A 20,549-nucleotide genomic window follows, 5' to 3' on the forward strand; every position below is an offset into this window, starting at 1 on the left:
ACATGAATCACTGTGTACGTTTGACACATCGTGTCAATTCTTGATGACTCGCCCCCCTTAGCCATCACTGGCTGCAGGTGATCACGCTACATCGATTAGCCTACCTGTGCTACATTGGGATTTTGCGCATTCAGTAGTCAATTTATGCCTGTCATGATGGTACGCCATTTGATTGCTTTCTTAATTTAATTCATAGTAACTATGTTGAGCAAAAAAAGAAAGTGGTCGGACGAATATGTGCAATGGGCGGCCGTGGCACAGTGGTCAATGACTCAAGTTCGGCGGTTCGATTCCCGCTCCCGCCGAGTCATTTGTCGTTGTGTCCTTAGGCAAGACACTTTAGCCTCCTTGCCTCCAGTGGGGCACTCGCTGGTGTGTGAATGTGAGTGTTCCGGTGGCCGTAGGCGCAGATTGGCAGCCACGCCTCCGTCAGTCTGCCCCAGAGCAGCTGTGGCTACACACATAGTCTACCATCACCAAGTGTGAATGAGGAGTAAATGAATAATGGAAAGCGTCTTGGAGTGTCCAGAAAAGCGCTATATAAATGTAATCCATTATTATAATTATTATCAGCGTGCTTTGCAGGTAGGTCATTTCATGTGAGTTCATGCACTGTATTGGTTTTGTTCTTTGAAAAATGTGACATTAATGCACAATTCATTAAAAACACCAGTAAAACATACACTTATGCCTTAAATTTAAAAAAAAATTTTTTTTACTAAAGAAGAGTTTGGTGAGTGAGCATATGAAACCGGCAGGGTTCGGTACCTCCAACAAGGTTAAGAACCACTGCTCTTGACCAAACAACATCACTGATCTCACCACAGTTTTGTACACCTTTCCTTTCATTTTAGCTAAAACTCTTCTATCACCCCTGACACTTTTCTCTACCCGTTCCATCCTGCCTGTACATGCTTCTTCACCTCTTTTCCACACTCTCCATTGCTCTGGACTGTTGACCCTAAGTACTTAAAATCCCCTTCTCCCTGTAACCTAACTCTTCCACTTGGGTCCCTCTCATTCACACACATGTGCTCTGTCTTACTGCGGCTAACCTTCATTCCTCTCCTTTCCAGGACAAACCTCCACCTCTCTAGCTTCTCCTCCACCGGTTCCCTGCTCTCACTACAGATCACAATGTCATCTGCAAACATCATAGTCCATGGAGATTCCTGTCTAACCTTGTCTGTCAACCTGTTCATCACCATAGCGAACAAGAAGGGGCTCAGACCCACACCCACACCTCACCACTGTCTTACAGTCCTCATACATGTCCTTCACTGCTCTAACATACTTCTCTGCCACTCCAGACTTCCTGATACAATACCACAGTTCCTCTCTGGGCACCCTGTCATAAGCTTTCTCCAGATCTAAAAAACACAATGCAGCTCTCTCTGGCCTTCTCTGTACTTCTCTATCAACATCCTCAAAGCAAATACTGCATCTGTAGTACTCTTTTTTGGCATGAAACCACACAGCTGCTCACAAATGCTGACTTCTGCCTGTAGTCTAGCTTCCACTACTCTCTCCCATAACTTCATTGTATGGCTCATCAGCTTTATTCTTCTGTAGTTGCCACAACTCTGCACATCTCCCTTGTTCTTAAAAATGGGCACAAGCACACTTCTCCTCCATTCCTCGGACATCTTCTCACTATCTAAGATCTTGTTGAACAACCCAGTCAGGAACTCTACTGCCACCTCTCCTAGACACTTCCATACCTCCACAGGTATATCATCAGTGTCTGTCCACTCTTCATCCTATTCAATGCCCTCTTCACTTCATACTGACTGAAACGTGCTACTACCCAGTCCACCACAGCAACCTCTTCTAGTCTTTGTTCTCTCTCATTTTCTTTATTCATCAACTCTTCAAAGCACTCTTTCCATCGTCCCATCACACTACTGGCACCTGTCAATACACTTCCATCCCCATCCTTAATCATCCTAACCTGTTACACGTCCTTCCAATCTCTGTCTCTCTGTCTTGCCAACTTGTATAGATCAGTCTCTCCCTCCTTATAATGACTTGTATGCAGCATACAAGTCATTATAAGCCCCTTGTTTGGCCTTTGCTACCTCTACTTTCACCTTATGCTGCATCTCCCTGTACTCCTGTCTACTCTCCTCAGTCCTCTCAGTGTCCCACTTCCTCTTAGCTAACCTCTTTCTCTATATACACTCCTGTACCTCCTCATTCCACCACCAAGTCCCCTTATCTACTTTCCTTCCAGATGACACACCAACTACTCTCCTACCTTTCTCCCTGATCACATTAGCTGTAGTTGTCTAGTCATCTGTTGTCAAGCCCATCCTGACTACCCAGAACCTGTCTTATCTCCTTCCTAAAAGTCCTGCAACACTCTTCCTTTTTCAGCTTCCACCATTTCATCCTCTGCTCTGCCTTTGCCCTCTTCATCTTCCTCACCACCAGAGTCATCCTACACACCACCATCCTATGCTGTTTGGCTACACTCTCGCCGACCTCTACTTAGCAGTCACTGATCTCCTTCAGATTACACTGTCTACACAAGATGTAGTCTACCTGTGTGCTCCTACCTCCACTGTAATAGATAACCATATGTTCCTGCCTCTTCTGGAAGAAAGTATTCACTATAGCCGTTTCCGTCCTTTTCGCAAACTCAACCACAACCTGTCCTTCTGCATTCCTCTCCTGGATACCAAACCTGCCCATCACCTCCTAGTCACCATAGCCTCCAAACAAACGCTTGAGAGTCCCAGTGGCATTTCCATCAAACGTTCACGAGGAGCTTTGTTCTAGTTGCCACTTTGCTGCGACTGAGAGCTTAAAATAAAACATCTCTCAGCTGATAAAAGGGAACATTGATGCGATTGGCACAAAAGCTCGGACCTAAGAAAATCATTTTACAGTGCCATAACTACAGGGAAATCAGGAAGCTGAATGCACACTGGGAAGGCAGCAAAGAAGAGCAGGCGTCCCAGTCTTTTCAAAGGTAAACCTGTCAAGCAAGAAAACAATGTATGAACATCATGCATTTACACATGCAATTTTTTTTCTTTACATACTGATTATAATCCCCGCAGGGAAATTAGTAACACACTCCAGTCAGTTCAAATCAAATGATGCATATATATGTTTGTACAGGCCCTGAACACAATTCAGTCCAACTGCAACCAGTTTCTATTGTAATCTCCTATGTTTACTGAAACTATTGTCTTGCTTTTTTGCATGAATAATGACTTTCAATCATTATTTTTACAAATGTTTGTTTATAGCACGGCAGAGTGAGATATTCAAAACATATAATATGCATGTGCAAACTGTTCCATTATTAAGTATATTTTATTATTGAGAAATAATCATTTAAGTTGAATGGGGAAATATTCTAATAGATGCTAAACAGCTGACATCTGTCCTGATAAAAGTCTATGCACAGGTCAAGTGAAATGTTAAAGACATTCTGAGAAATATGAGGTTATTTACAGTACATATAACATATCATACATAATATGTGTGTACGAGTGTATCGTCTGCCAAGGAAGTGATGCAGAAGCTCAGCATTTTACAAATTGACACCTACGCAGTATGAATCACTATTAATAGTGATTCCTCAAACCATTGGCCTTTTCATCGTAATATTACATACTATTGTATCCCACTAAAGAATACACTTAACAAGATTATAAAAGCTTTGAAAGAGGAAATCACTCATTCTTCCCCGAGCGGATGAAAACTGAACTTGTGTGCTGTGTGTGTGTGTGTGTGTGTGTGTGTGTGTGTGTGTGTGTGTGTGTGTGTGTGTGTGTGTGTGTGTGTGTGTGTGTGTGTGTGCGTGTGTGTTGTGCGTGAGTGTTCAGGGTGATATGGAAAGTATGTTACATAGTTTAATGATAGCTCACTCAATAGTGTTCTGTGATGTGCATTACAAAGAGATTTTTTTGAATCTCTGACTCCTATAAACAGAGTGATACATTTATCCTGGGTTCTGTGAACTGCCATCAAGTGTTTTCAAAGGTGCCACGAGGGGGAGTATTTGAGCATGACAGTGTTTGGGCCACATTAAGAAATCAGGAGAAAGTTAAAAACTAAATAAAAAGTGAATACAGTAAAGCCACAATAATCTAAAAAAAAAGAAGAAGCTCAAATTAAGAGAGAGTCATAATATAATAATTTTTTTTTTAAAAATCAATTTTATACACTGGTTTGATCCCAGAGGTGAAATTAAGAATGCACACTCTGATGAGTGGTTCAAACACTAATAAGGTTCAGGAAAACAACAGTGGTTGAAGCTGCTGCCCCCACAACCCGACTCCAGATAAGCGGAAGAAGATGGATGATGGATGGAAAGTCAGGAAAAAATTGGTACGTTTTAAAAGGAGACATATTTATTAGTTAAATCATATTTGAAAACTGAACTTTTAGTCAACATATTAGACAATAAATATCAGAATATGCAATCAAAATAAAAACTGAGCATTAGTGTACTAAGCTATACTTTAATGTGGTTTTCACAAGTAATGTCCAGTATTTTGGCATGAAGTATTTTAAGTATTAGGACTTGGAAAAGATGTGTAAAAAATGAAGATTGCTCTAAAGAAAGAACCAGGCAGACATGGAGGAAACTGCCTCTATTGTAGTGAAGGAGAGGGCTAGTGGAATCCGTCAGAAGGGCTGGTGTAGTTTTCAGTGTGATACAGCCCTCTTCACACATTTGGTAAGTATTACAACAGCATTGCTTAAAAATGTTTAAATACAGGATGCGTATCATAGATTCAAACTCTGGTAGGGTTTTTTAAATATACATCGTCTTAAAAATAGTAAAATAAACAGAACTGTGACTACTGTAAATTTAAAAGAATATAGTAATGTACTGTATACTTATTCCTAGTAATTTGCCGCAATTAAAAAACTTAATTGGAAACTATAAAAACATTATTTTACAGTAAAAATATCAGTTATCTCCTCAAAATTTACAGTGAATAGGTGTCTTGATTTTTTAAATATATATTTTTAATATATTTTTATATGGCTGATGATTATGACAGTAATACAAGAGAAAACACCCACATGTCTATAAACATAGCAAGACAGCGGTAGCAGAAGAGCACTGTCACCTCTTAGGTTCCAGATCACACTTTAAACAACCTAATGATTATGAGCCTTTTATGAGCACAGAGAGCTCTTCCTGTGGACAGGTGCTCATCATTTACAAGCGCATTACACACATCCCTGGGGATGAGTTCAATCATCGTTACTTAACCCAGACAGTGAGGACAAGAAGCCTGCAGTCACCACAGCTCGTCCAACAGGCCGAGCAGCTGAGAGGCACTCAGTAACACGTGCAACAAGAAGACTCACACAACTTCCTCGGAAGACCATCATGCAAAGCTTTTGAACTTGAACATGGAAATCATGGTGTCATAGAAGTGGTGGCAGCTTGTGCTGTAACTTGTACAATTAAAGACGTAGCCTCAGCAGGAAGACACAACAGGAAGGATTAGTGATACACAACAGCATGACAGATGCTAATATTTTTAAATGTCAAGTGAGTGTCACTATGGCTCACAAGTATACAAACCTCTGGGGTAGACTCCAGGGTCCATGAATGTTGCCATGCTGAAGTTGGCCAAGACAAAGATGAAGACCAGGCCATTGTAGAGAGGCACAGCGGCAGAGATAACCTTTGACAACCAGGGGCACCTGGAAACACGAAGGAAGAGATAAGGCTAGGTTCTGTCTGTTTACACATTTAAACAGTTATGTCTACATATTCTGATGCTCTTACTCTTTTTGTATTCTTGCTTCAAAACTGATGAGATAATCATAATTGGAACCATGATAACAGAAAGAAACACAGCAGCTGTAGAAGTCAAGTCAAACCTTCAGCTGGCAAACCTCACCAAAATCTACATGAGCTTGTGTTTCAGGTCTGATACACTTGATTTAAAGTATCCCCCTGAACCATGGGTAACTCTTACTGTGGGGTATCCTCCATCACATTTAATCACTGATTTAACTCGCTGCTGTGCTGCTAATTCAGAACCACAGGTTATCAACCTCCCCTAAATTCCACCAGTAAAGTGGAACAGGATGAACCTCCTCAGCTGCCTACAGAACATAACTCAGTCGGTACTGTGAAATATTCAACTGTGGAGACACTTAAATCACACAGACGCACGCGCGCACTTACACACAAGCAACGTGCGCGCACAAACACACACACACATACACACACACACACACCACACACATACACACACACTAAAACACACACACACGCACGCACGCACACACACACACACACACACACACAATCACTCAATCACCTGGACTTAAATGTCAAGGCGACATGTGCTTCCCAGGGCGCCAGCATTCAAGCACACTGATTACTGGTCTATGCAGAGATCAGGCGCTGCCAGAATGAATATTTGTGAATGCCAACATTCAGACACACTTCAAAGATCCTGCAAGTCAGAGAATTTTATAAAATGATGAACAGTCTCACACCAGAAGGTGGAGTGGATTTGACACTTTCATTTGCAGGTTTCTTTCCTAATATTATGATGAATACACAAAAGCTCACTGATACACACACTTTCACATTCAGACATTATTCTTCTGCTTATTTCAATGTCAGAGAGTCAATTTCCTGGTACATTGGCCCTAAGATCCTTGATCACATCTCCTGTCCTGGTCTGTCAATCATCTTGTGCTGAATTATTCAGAGGTGTCTCTGTAGAGAGGTGCTAATGGAGATGAGTAGCCTCTGCATAACCAGACATCTTCCGCTGACACATCGGTGACAGCTAATGTAAGTAAGTCAGTGTACTGCAGCTCTTATTGATCAAGATCGCCAGGCGCTACAAAAGTCCAAAAACAGCATAACTGTGGGGTTTGATACTATGTTCCTGGACATAACTGCCACATAACATAACACACATGATAGTCCACTTCATTCATGTCCCTTAAAAATGCAGCATTACAATCACTTCCCTTACAAGCATAACATAAACTCACTAGAGGCAGAGACACAGTGTCTTATATAAAGATAATCACCAGGAAATTACATACCGAGTGTTTGCATTCTCATTATGATGACATTCATAATTGGGTGCAATGGACTATCATTATATAATCTGAGTTTTATTTAAACTTATCTACACACTCAGAGAGACACACAATATACCAATCACGACTGCGGTCCAAACTGAAATATTTGAAAAACTACACTGGAAAATTTGTGTGAAACATTTCTGGTGGCTTGAGGATGAATGACTTTTAATTTAGTACCATTAGGATGGCAAATTAAAAGTACATCCCACATATCCAGTAAAAAATCTACCAACAGGAGTTTGATTAAAGTCACTGCTGTATTAATTGAAGTCTGGGACTTCAACTTTCATTGTGAGTTCCGATCAGTGTTCGTCCACTGAGAATCAGAGCAGTCAGTTTAAAAGAAATACAATGAAATATGAATGAAAACTTATTTCACAAGTGTGCTGATAACCACACACTTTATTTTTATATCAGAAAGGTGTCTGAAATAAAACAAGAAAAACAATCTTCCTTGCAATGACTGGTAATTCAAGTTTTTGGTGCCAGTGCATTGGCATATTTTAGATCCCATATTTACTTGAACATGATTATTTTCAGAGTATATTTCAGCAGGACTGACAATTAACAGGGGACTGCACTGAGTTGTACTGAGATGCGTCATCACAGCTCTGACAGCAAGTAGACAAAGTACAAACACTTCATAACTAATCAAAGAAAATAACTAGCATGTAGCACCATCCAAATCCCAATTTAATCACTGTAAAAGGTTAATGTATTTTTGTGTTTGCCCACGTTGTGCTCCAGCTGAGTCCGAGAGAAGGGAGAAAACGCTGCTGTCAGGAACCGTGTTAGAAGCCTGGGAGGACGATGTGGGAGGAAAACGTGACTGATTAAAGCTGTAGACATTGGTCAATCGTGTGGGAGTAATAAATAACCATGGACTGCTTATCAACACTGTTTACCACTTTTAGTGCTTGCTTACCCATGACACTTCTACCAAGGTGTATAAGCTTGGACCAAGTTAATTTTAAAGTACAGTAATGCAATGAATTTGGTGTCCTTATTTAATGTCCTGAGGCTGACCAAATTGGAAATAAAGGCCTGGAGTCTCAGTAGTAATTAAAATGCCTGTAAGCAAGAGCTGGAAAGGTGACAAAACATCAACACATAGGATTCTGGAACACTGCCACCGCTCCTAACAGATATATGAAGATAAGATTTAAAGTGATGATGAACAGAAATGAAAGATGGAGGTAAAAGTGGGGGAGTGAGGAGGAATAATCCTCCACCTGCTCCTCAGTCTGGCAGGGGAACACACCTCACTACCCATAATCCAAGGCAACAACATCCACGTGGCAGCATTCACGTCAGACATCATTACTTTACCTATTTACGTGTGACTGTGTTTTTGTGATCAGGCCTTGGCTGACTGTGACATACTTGTGATTCATGCTTCATGTTACAACAACACTATTTACTTAAAGCATTAACAGCAAAAAGTGAATGCACAACATGGTGCTAAGTCCACAGAGACTGCTAGAACACAAACATGGATGAGATTAAATGTTTTAAGTGGTTTAAGGTTAAATATTGAAATCTAGAGTGTCATTTTTTTTCTAATACACAGTATGATGTTTGATGAACTGTACTTTTCCAGACCTGGATATTTTTTACTTTGATGGACCTTTTATGATTTAATGATAATGGCTAAATATTTAAGAATGTCCTACCTCAATGTGAGCAAGTAATTTCCATTCCATATCCGTACCCAGATCCGTCGCAAAACCAAATCAGCTCCTCCTTGGCCCAAGAACCAGTCCTCTAAAATGTGTCTCCAAAATATTTCCAGATGACTTTCAGACAAACAAACACACATAAATTCATGGAAAATTACAGAACTCCAGCTCCAAGGTTGAAGACTACCATAGTATGTGTTTAAAAAAAAAAAAGTTCACACGTGCGTTCTTCACATGTTCCACATGTGACTTTAGCTAGTAGTCCCAGCTCTAGTCCCCACTCTAAACTCAGAACAGTTTCTGATTATGTTCCATTACAGGGGTAGTTGGTGTCAGAGTCACCGGGATGCTTCACAAACGTGACACACACAGTTAGTGATCTGTCAGCTATTTAAGACAAGAACATCTCAATAAAAAAGCTACAATAAAAAAAAAGTATAACTTGGCTAAAGCATTCTGCCGTACAGGACACTTTGTACCCGGAAAAATTGTACCCGGTACAGACAACCTTTAACTAGCAGGAATGCAAATGCTGTGGAAGTGGTATTCTATCTGGTATTTGAAAAAAAAAAAGCAAATTCCTGATCAACTACTGTTTACTTTAGCTCCTGAAGTCATTTTATCATCTTTCAGCTAATCGTTTTGGCTATAGAGCCAACAACTTTATCATTAATCTCAGCTTTAATTCCCTCTGTGTTGGGATCAGTTTCCTTACTGGAGGACTCGTTTCTCACTGGCGGATACCGGTGATCCTGCAACTGATATCATAGTCATAGTCAACTATGTCAAACGTACCATATATGCACGACATACAGACCAAATGAAATTACAGTCCTCTCAGACCCACATGCAGTAAAAAAATTGGAAAGAACCACTCTAGTGGGAGAGAGAGGAGCCGCTACGTGTGCACGCACCACCATCCTATCCTATCCCAAAAGGGAACAGAACCTAACAGAGCCAAAAAAAAACCTCCAGAGGGCCCTGAGACCTGGTGGAACCATAAAATACACTCAGACAGACACCTGACTCCGTCCAGCATCAGCTTAGGGACAGACTCCTGTTTGAGGTTATGTGATAGCCTCCTCAGTCACCCCAGCAACGGGGTTGTCTCTGGTTGGGTTTTAAGATTACAGAAAAGACCCTGGTTCACTGATGATTACTGAGCTGTCTTTAGAAATAAGAAAAAAAAGCCTAGACATTAAATCTGTCCTAAAAACTCAGATGATTGCCAGCCCCACTAAAAAACAGGCTTGAGCTGATTCAACAAAACTTGGTTGATCTTGAAATGCGGCCTCTGATCCAACAGCTATGAAAACCTACAGAGGGCAGAAAATGCTCTGTGACTACTGTAAAGTAATTAGATGGTTGATGAGGTCTTTCTTTTTAATGTGGGGATATTAATCTGCCACAGTCGCAGCTTTAAATTGGACGCTGATTAGTCACAAGTACTAGAGGACGGTCTACATGCTGATTACACACCTCACAGCTATTTGGATACTCAAATCTTCCTGCCCTTCATTTGACTTCTTTTGGGTAATAGGAGGAAAACCATTCCTGCCTTTATGCTTGCTCTTATCTGTTCTTATAGAAGCTCTGGGAGGATGTTAGGGGGTTGATTGTGGAGTCTGAGCAACCATCAAAGAGAAAACTGGGTGAATCCAGCTGATGGGTGGCACTTTTATTAGCCTCACGTGAAGTTAGACATGTTCTCCAGATGCCAGCCTGTGTGAATGGACTAATATGGATGACGTATATGTGCTTCAGTCTGGGGTCGAGAGCAGCTCAGCTGCCTTCAAATCAGTCAGATGGATTAAAATCCATTATTATGGACACAATCATGATATAACAAGAACCAAAGCAGTCAGAGACTGCAACATCCCGTGACACCCCTGAATTCAGAAATTTTACCCTGACCTACTTGCACAGGTCAAAGGTCAAAGCAAGTGCTCTGACCTACTTTCCCAGATCAAGGCACTAGCTTTGATCTATGGTCTTACTCACGCTGGCCTCCTCCCTTGTCCTTCTATCTTATCCGGTTCCTTCTTCTTCTTTTCCTTTCGGCTTTTCCCTTCAGGGGTCGCCACAGCGAATCAATTTCCTCCATCTAACCCTGTCCTTTGAATCCTCTTCTCTCACACCAACTATCTTTATGTCTTCCCTCATTACATCCATAAACCTCCTCTTTGGTCTTCCTCTAGGCCTCCTAGAGGAAGACCAAAGAGGAGGTTCCTGAGTGTACAAAAGTTGAAAGTTGACCACCTATTTCCTCAAGGTCATCATCTTATTTTCATCCCATTTGCTGCCCAAGTAATGTTCTTTTTGTTTCATCTTACTATCTGCAACAGTTGCGAAGATGGACAAAGTGGACATACGAACGAAAGAACGGAAAAACACTCACAATTGCAATACATCACCACTTTGAAGTGGGATGTAATTAGAATCTACATGAAAAGAAACACGTCCCAGTTTGATACCAAACAACTGGAGTCAGTGGATGAAGGGTGTGGCAAAATATTTGCTTCTTTGGTACAAGTCCTTCTTACACATATTCAGACAACATTATGTAGCACAATGTAGTTTTCTGCATCTGACTAATTCCTGAAATATGCGGAGAGTAAGTTGGAGTTACTCGAGGATAGGTCAGCAGTGACCTTCCAGTAAGTGGACCATCTAAACAGCAGATACAGATTTAACAATTCAGAGAATTGTGTCCATGCTGAAACAACACAATTCTGTGTTGAGTAAAACATATAGTTTGGTTCCATTCTATCTCAATACAACACAAATCCTGTTTAAGTGTGTCTCTGAAGCTTGTGTGAAAAAAGTCCAATTAATGCCAGGATGTGTGGCTTGTGATGAATGAGTCCAATATTTACTTTGTGGACGACCGTGTGAAATCATTGGTCACATTCTCCTCAAGCTGGAATGACTCAGGACCTGTCTCTGGTCTGCAGAGAGGGTGAGGCAGCGACACATCCCATGTGACATAGATACAGCCTGGCTCTTCATCACTCACCACTCTTCAGTGTGATGTCTCTTTGACATCATCAGGATCAGATATGGTGCGTTATCACACTTAACTGTAACGCCTGTGAGCCAGGATGACACCTGTAACACTACAGGATGCTGCAGGTCACTGGGAGCACTCACCCAAATGTATTCAGCACACACACACTTTCCAATCGAATTAGTTCATAACACACTCTCACATGCGTGGGCTATCCTTCTGCAGGCTGCCTACCAAAACCCACAGATCTTGGATCTGTTCCAGCGCTGGTATCACTTGGTGAATTTTCATTATTATTTCAAACATAGAAATATTCTACAAGAGAAATGACCAAGAGTGCTCAATAATTATGTTTCAGTTCTGATGAGCGGAGGAGATTGTGTCCCATCTGATTACCAATCCATTCCATACCCCCCTCCTCCTTCACTCCTATTTACTCCTCGTAGGACTCATGAAAAGAAGCATCGTTGGCTGCTAATTCCTCAGGGACCTGCCAATCTGACGCAAACACATCCCTGCTTTTTATGGAAGAAGATGTTACATTTGTGAGACATGGATCTTACTTGGTGATAAAACGTAGGGGACAGGAATGCGTTTGCGTCTGTTTGCTAGAATTAGTCAAGAGGAAAAGATTAGCATCACCTTTCTTCTCTCTGTCCTTCTACTCACTTACTCTATTAAAGTATACACACAAGCTTTGCTAATTTTGCCATTTCTTTATTCATTCATTCATTCATTCATGATCTGCTTGTTCCGCTTATAGCGGGTCACAGAGGGTTGTAGTAGCCTCACCCAGCTGACTTACTGGCGAGAGGAAGGGGACACTCCGAGCACGACGCCAGTGCACTGTGGAGTCATTTCTTTATTTGCCCAATAAAGAATGAGCAAGAGCTCAAACTGTAATCCCTCCCTCTGTCCTCACATTTAACTAAACCCCAACAAAACAACATCTGCTCCCATAATCCAATAAAACAAATGTCAAAAAAACGTTTGCATTGACATGTGGCCATAAAACAGTGCAACAAGCACAGCCACATGTGACCCTTCACAAACAGGGTGTTGTGTGTGTTGTTTTGTGGCGTAATCTCCCCAGGGGGTGTTGACACATGTACTGCCTGTCTTTCTGGACCCCTGTGGGAATCTGAAAACCAGTACAGTGCCATGGGTCAGTCGGAGTAAATGATGGTTGTGAGGCCAAAAACATTGAGACTTAACTTGACAAGTACATTAAGGGGTATTTGGACCACAGGGGTGGGGACAGTTCAGTAAGTGCTACCATTAACACTGCATGTGCACGTTAAGCCAATCTGAAATTGGAGTGATGACAGGGTGCATTCTGCTGGACGCCTCTTGCTTGAGACGGTCACTATGGCTGCTCACTTAGTTGCCAGGCACGTATGCACAGAGGGAAGTTAAATCCTGCAGAGGTCGACTTGCCTTGTGTGACATTCCTCGCCACTCATACTCTAAACCCCGACCACAGCAGGCCGCTCATCTGGCCACTGTCAGGAGCTCCGAGAGTTACGACCCAAAGAGGCGTCAGACAGAGTTGTCCAGTCTGTTTCAGACGCCTGCTTTCATGTCGTTAGTTGCTACAGTTGTATTCAGGAAAACTAACTTTTTATATCTATTAGCAAGATAGTCTGATACTAATGAGACAATAGGTCCACACGAGACACTCTAATCCATATTCTAATCCTTTCCTCGAAGCATTATTTGTTACTAAAATAAATTACTTTCCATTTTAACACATTACAAATAAATTATTTCTACAAAATATTGAACTTGAAAGTCACAAATGCATTTTCACTTTGCAACCATAGTTGTGCTTTTAATGACCAGTTCATGATTTAAGTTCCTGTTGCTTCTCCCTCCTATCTAGTTGACAGAGTTCAGTCAGCACATTCTTGTGAACTTATTTATCCTCAGTCAAAGCGAGGGACAATGACAAACAAATCTGGTCCGTCAAGCCAGTCTCTGAAGGCTCAGCAGTTCTAAGAAGGAGAAAGATAGGAGGAGTGGAGCTGAAACCTGAGGAGGTACTCCAGAAATACAGCAGATGTACGCACATACAGACATGTATGCTGTTAGAGGCACATTGTATAAGTCAAATCGGCACAGTGTTGTGCTTTAAAAAGCAAGACATGTTGACCTTAATGTCCAAGCCTTAATTGCACAACAACCCTATGCCAGGCTGCCAGCTACCCCCCTGTCCCAACCTGCTCTCTCCGATACAATTAAGACTGTTATGGCCATTTATCTGCTAACGCCATCTGCAAGCTACCTCCATCCACACTAGTGAGGTCAGGCCAATTCTCTTCTCACTTCCTGCAGGAAGCTGAGTTTGAGCTGGGACTGGAAAACCACACACACACACACACACACACACACACACACACACACACACACACACACACACACACACACACACACACACATACGCACACACACACACACACACACACACACACACACACACAGACACACACACACACACAGACACACACACACACACAGCTCTCCAGAGACCAGAATAATCCACTTGGTCTGCAGCAGACACTTTGCTGAGATTTGGGGGCATTTAATCAGGATGACAAAGAACATTAAACCAGGATTTAACTTGAACTTGCAGACAGAGGCGGGAGTAAATGCAGCCACGTTGCTTCTCTGCTGGTGGTGTTGGCGGTTACTGGTGAATCAGCTGCTCACCAGTCTCCTGGTCCCAGTGATGTTTACAGTACACACTCACCCACCTTTCCAAAAACCACTCATTAACTGGGATGAGCAAAGTGCTATTTTCCCAGCGTGGGTGTGCTCTTCCTGCTTATCCACCTAATCGCATAACTAACTCATAACACATGTAGCACAGCCCCAGTCAACATGCCAACAAAAATAAGCCATGTTTGTGACTAATAACAATCATAACGGATTTTCAGATTTAGAAAATTGGCGTCACAGCACAAAATTTATCACAAAGGCTGCAGAGTCATGCTGAGCACCTGACACAGCCCCAGATAATTCTTAGTTCATTTTAAATCCACTTGGCGTGGCAGGATGATGATCTGCCCCAGCAGAGTCCATCAGCTAATGAGGTGTGATTAGAATTAGTTTAATGCACACACAGATGCGCGCACACACACACACACACACACACACACACACACACACACACACACACACACACACACACACACACACACACACACACACACACACACACACACAAACACACACACGCACACAAACACAGACCTCAACTACTAGGTTTGTAGATGGTTGGTGAAAGTGTAAACTGCTTCAGTCACTTAGGATATCACCAAAACTTCCTCCTCCCTACAGGAAATGCGTCGTCTCAGATAACAGCAGACAGAAGGTTTACAGAGCCATGAAGAAGCCTGTGTTGATGCAACTTGATGGCAACGGCTACCATGAATTGGCAACATATGATGAAATTACCATCTGGAACAGTCTGAAGAAACTCATATTGCAGGATTTATCCATTGATGAAATGGAATATTTAAACTTTAACCCTTAAAAGTCCACCCTATAGATTTTATAGGATCTGCTTTTGAGTGCAATTGTTGTTTTCATTATGTCTGAATGAACCCTTTATATCTTCGAAACTGAGTGGATTCTCTTCTAGTGATTACGATGCAGCAGGACGGTAGCCCAGAACAGACATACAACACTGGTTTTAGAACCTTTTCATTGTTTATTTTTTCCCTTCTTTTTCTTTTTGCGCACACTCTAGTTGTGCAACAGTAGAACAAAAAAAAGTCAAGCTGACACCAAACTGACTCAGTAATGTCTGGTATAAAGAAACTGCTTTCTAAAGTGTATTGACAGCTATGAGTGAGGCTGCAGATAAAAACTTTAACTTACTCATCCAATTTTTTCAAACAGTTAATGTCATTTTGTCCCCATGTCTGAATCTGAACCTGTTCATTGGACCAGGATCCCAGAGGTCACTGGTGTCCAGCAAGACAGGCACTGAACAAACCATTAAACCAGCAGAATGACTAGAAACCGAACAGGTCTGACAGGATCCCTCATGCTGTTAGCATTATTCAACATGCTAATGAATACAACTGCTTTGTGAAGCTTTTTAAAGCCAGAACACACTCTCCCTCCTGTTTTGCTTTTGTGGAATATCATGTATTGAGTAAAATTTGTATCATTTTCACTCTTGTCTCCATATATCTACTGGAGGAAAGAACAAAAACATTTAAACAGCCTTACAGTCACATTGAAATCACCTTCCACTTCAGTTGGAGTGACCTGGCTTTGTGCTCACCTTCAGCTGATCTGAGATCACGGCAAAAAAAGGAATTATTGGACTTTCCCTAAAGACAATGTTATCACCAAATTGGGATATGAAATTCTTAATCCTGAGCAATTGTCCATATGTACCTCATAATGCTGTACTTGCATATTCAATATAGCCTGAGACAGATGTGGACAGAGATTGAATCCAGGCAGACTTTATATATAGCTGAAAGCACATGGTGTGCTGTATGGGAGGGAAAGTGTGGCTGTGCAATACTGACAAATAATTTGCCAGGCTGTACAAATCTCATAGGGAAATCTCTCTCCATATATTTTCCTCGGAGTTTAAAATGTTCTTTTCACCCTGTAAGAAAAAAAATACTTGAAATATGTAGCTTTGGTATAAATAAGAGTCACAGCTTTCGATACAACACAAGGAGCCTTTGTTCAGGAAACGTTGCTGCCTCACAGGATTTTCAAAGCACAGCAGATCTTTTTTCACTTACAGTATAGTGCATGTGAGCCATGTGTAGCGCTCAGCCTCGGCCTCTAAGGGGAGGTTTCTGTGGTGTGGTGGGATGTCAATAATAGCTTCGCCTTCACAGCGACCCTGGATGTGTTGTGACAGACTGGATTTGAGAGCAGACCGTCTCTCCCTACACTCACATCCAGATGTGCTTCACTTTGAGTTTTGTCCTCATGGAGTAGATGGAACAAAAGCTACAGCTAGCAGAGGAGGTCAAGTGCGTATCTCACTGAGAAGTTGTTAGCTACTTTGTCAACCTCAATATATTTAGCCAAATTTCCTAAAAAAATAATGTATCAATGTTTATATCTTCCATTTTTTTGATATAAGCTTATCTTAGTTTAACTTAGGATAAAGAGGGGGGAAACAGATCATTGGATGAGCCTAACAGTAACCAAATCTGCTCAAGGGTTTCTCTACATCTCTATTCATTGACACAGCTAACACCCCCACCTAATTCCGTGTCAGACCATTAATGAACATTTACGCTGTAAATCACAAGCAAGCCAGCTGGTGCAAAATCCAGTTAATCGGAGTCGAAGCTGGCAATTTAGCTGTTTTCTTTGTGTAAATTAAAGCAGCATTGATTTCCTGATAGCATAAGCAGCAACTCTAAATCCACTCTGAAGAAAATGTAAATTGAGTCGTACCAGAGCTGCAGGGGTTTAAACAAGGGTATTGAATTAAATTAAAGCATCTTTGGACTTGGAAATTCTCAGGGTAAAAGAAAATAGATCCGGAGACATGTTAACAGAATGTCCTTCTTGAATCATATGGATTTAACATAAATTAACTGCTTCCCCAGTGTTCTTTGAGTCTGTGCCTCATTGATGTTAGCTGAACAAGCTAAAATGAAGAATTTACAGGAGGTCAAATTATCCTCCCCTCCAAGCTCAAACCTGCTACCCCCTCCCTTCATCTCTCACTAAGTTGTTCCCCGTCATCCATCATGTGCCCTGGAGCTGATGCAGGTGCGTTCACTAAACCTTCTTAAACAGCTTCACCCCCCTCCCCCCGCCTTCTTCCGATCCTCACCCCTTTCTCCTTCTAAGGGAGCTCATCAGGGGCCCCTTCACATCTGCAAGAATCTTAATTGTACATTGTCAAAGCAGGGTTTTTTTCATCCAGCAAGGGAGGAGATCTAGATCAGCTGCAGGGGTTGGCTTGAAAATAGGGGAAGCAGGGACACTTTACAGAGGGGAATAGAAAAGAGGCATGATGGAAAACCTCTGAGTAGAAAATGTATGACAGCTCTGTGACATCACACAATGAAAAATGGGATAAATTGCAATTATGACATATAATTGCAATTTATTCCATTGCAATGATACGTCTACATTCTACATGGTGCAGAGTGAACAAAGAGTTTCATTTATTTACAGCTTCAACAAGACAAGACAATGATCCTTTTAGCAAAAGAGGCTAGTGGCTCTGGGCAGAATCCCACCAGTGTTCTCTGGGAACTCCAGGACAAAGAGGGGGACAAACAGAGGACGGAAGGGTCAATAAACTGTGTTGACCTGTCTTCAATGTAAGCTGTGTACGGTTAGTCGGAGCACAGCCTGACGTGACGACATACATGACTGGGCACATTCACGCCACGCTAAACGCTTGGCTGAATTCATATTACAGCAGCGTTAGCGTTTTAGCGGACATCAATATGTTCTTTCACATCCAGTGCGAATTCACATGACACCATTGAGCAGGCCTTTAGGTTGCAAACTTGTTGCCAGTATGCATATTAGCATGTGCAGCTAACAGGGTTTAAGCTATAAATATTAATTATTGTAATTATTTACTCCCATTTTACAGGGTTGTAACTCAGGCTGCTAGAATAAAGTATTATTACTGAAGCTAAAATGACCTTAATCAGACACACAGATCCAAAACAAAATAAATATTGATCTGTTTCTGATACTAATATTTATTTTCTTAGACAATACTCAACATATAAATTCTGACACTGATATCAGTGTAAACTGCATAGCTGCCAGGATAAAACCTAAACCTTGGTAGACACTGAAACAAAATGCTAACAAATGGAGGTTTAGTGAATACGAAATTGTAAATACAGAATTCTGGTATTCAGTCACAGCAGGAATGGTATAAAAATACCATACCTGTGTTTCAGCATAACCAAATCTGCAGGAATAAATAATGTTGTCTTGATATGGATGGATTATAATGCAAGGAACTGACATAAAAGAAAGTTGGGAAGCTCAGTTTTTGCTGACGGACTGGCATTACCTGTACTCTGTGGATGGAAAAAAGTGATGCCCTCTGACTCTCTAAAAGCGTAACAATTGACATTGTCATCTGGCACAGCTCATACGCTGTTGTTGGGACTGTGATATTAATAATAAGGCATGAGTTATCTTTTAAAGTGTCTGATGCTGGCCTATATCTCCTGTTAAGGGGATTCCTCTGGATGCCCGGATTGTACCATCTGCTCCAGCTGCACTCGGGAGTTTAGTGTTGCGTTGATAGCACAGTGAATTGTGACTCTTAATGAAATTGTGGAGCAATATGTAAGGTCTGATCCGCTTAAGGGGATGTTGAGGTCTGTCCCTGCAGCAGGCAGGCAAGAGCTGTAGAGTCACAGCGGCAGGAACCTGGCTGGAATCATACTGTATGCAGGGATAAACGCTCATGTCAGGGCACCACTGATTCAATAACGGTGACTCCCAGGCTCTGTCAGGCTTACATAATTACAACATATTCCTATTAAAGCTTCAGATTTCATTACTGAATTGTCAAGTGATTCATGTTTATCTATTTCCTGAAAGGCTGAACCCAGTGCTGACGATTAGCAAGTTGGCAGCATGCTTTGATGATTAAGATTTACGTCCAGTGTTGCGTCTATTCATAACAGCAAAGACCCCACATGAACTGTTTCTTCCCTTCTTCTGGTTTCATTACAGGCTAGACCTGGGTGTTTTTCTCTGGACGATGCTCTAAATGGCCGTTTCAGAGGACACTAATGAGGGAAAGTGATAACAGCTCAGTGCACAGTTTAGTGCAAGTAGCTGTATTTCATGTTTAATGTGCTTGTAAAAATGGATTTTGTCTATAAATACACATGTTGGCCTAATTATAGGAGGAGTGGCATCATCTTTGATTTCATCACATGAGACTATTAGACCTAGATCTTTGCAGAAACCTATCAATCCATTTTGTTGAATAATTTTATTTAAAAGTGATTTTATACTCTTCCACCCTCTTTAGCATGGTTGTGATTTGGATGTTACATGTCCACCACAGAAGTTGTGATGTGCACATCTGGGAGGGTCCGAGGTGTCCTTGATGAGATGAAGTTCAAAAATCACTATTGTATAAAACAATATGTGGGAGGAGATGAAGTGCAAACATACTTCAATATAAAACAGTTTTGTATTTTGGACATGAACCAAGAATTAAAGAATGAAATCAATACAACTCACAGGTTTGTCGGATAAACATTTGTCAATGGTGTAAATCTGTGCTGCCAAAATTGTCCCTCCTCCTGCACAACAAATAATCCAACACGTGTTATTTAGGGGGTTAGATTATTGTAAATTAACGGTCTGCTACTCTTGGATGGATCCAATCTTGCTGATGTCCCATTTCAAGTATTTGTGGAAAGCTAAACTAACTGGCTGTTAGCTGGTGTGTCATATTTACTGAACAAATATGGAAGTGCACTTAACCCATGCCATCCAAGGGCAGGTTAATATGCACATTTTCAAAAAAAATTAAATATTGGCTTTTAGCCGAAGGGCTAGTTGCTTTAAATTAACTTGGGTTGAAACGCAAAATCCTTTTGAACAGTTAACACTTACTAATCTAATCTGTATGTGCTTATAAAACAGCAGCAGATACCAACTTTTGCATGCTGTCACTGTCACCTGCTTTGATTTGCGACCTGCACTAAACAACAACATGCCTGAGGCACAGCCCATTATCAGATCAGCTCTTAATTCTACATGCATTCATTCAG

The 20,549-nt window shown here is 41.4% G+C and overlaps 1 protein-coding gene across 1 annotated transcript in view; it reads right to left on the minus strand.

Moving 5' to 3' along the window:
• Nucleotides 1-20,549, minus strand: part of zdhhc8b (zinc finger DHHC-type palmitoyltransferase 8b) — a 67,905-nt gene that overhangs the window by 12,395 nt on the left and 34,961 nt on the right. The window contains exon 2 of the mRNA XM_068310172.1: nt 5,561-5,682. Within this exon, the coding sequence (XP_068166273.1) occupies nt 5,561-5,682 (122 nt within the window). The remainder of the gene's footprint in view (nt 1-5,560; nt 5,683-20,549) is intronic.

Source organism: Antennarius striatus, chromosome 3 (assembly GCF_040054535.1).
Source record: "Antennarius striatus isolate MH-2024 chromosome 3, ASM4005453v1, whole genome shotgun sequence".
In the NCBI taxonomy this organism is placed as follows: Eukaryota; Metazoa; Chordata; class Actinopteri; order Lophiiformes; family Antennariidae; genus Antennarius; species Antennarius striatus.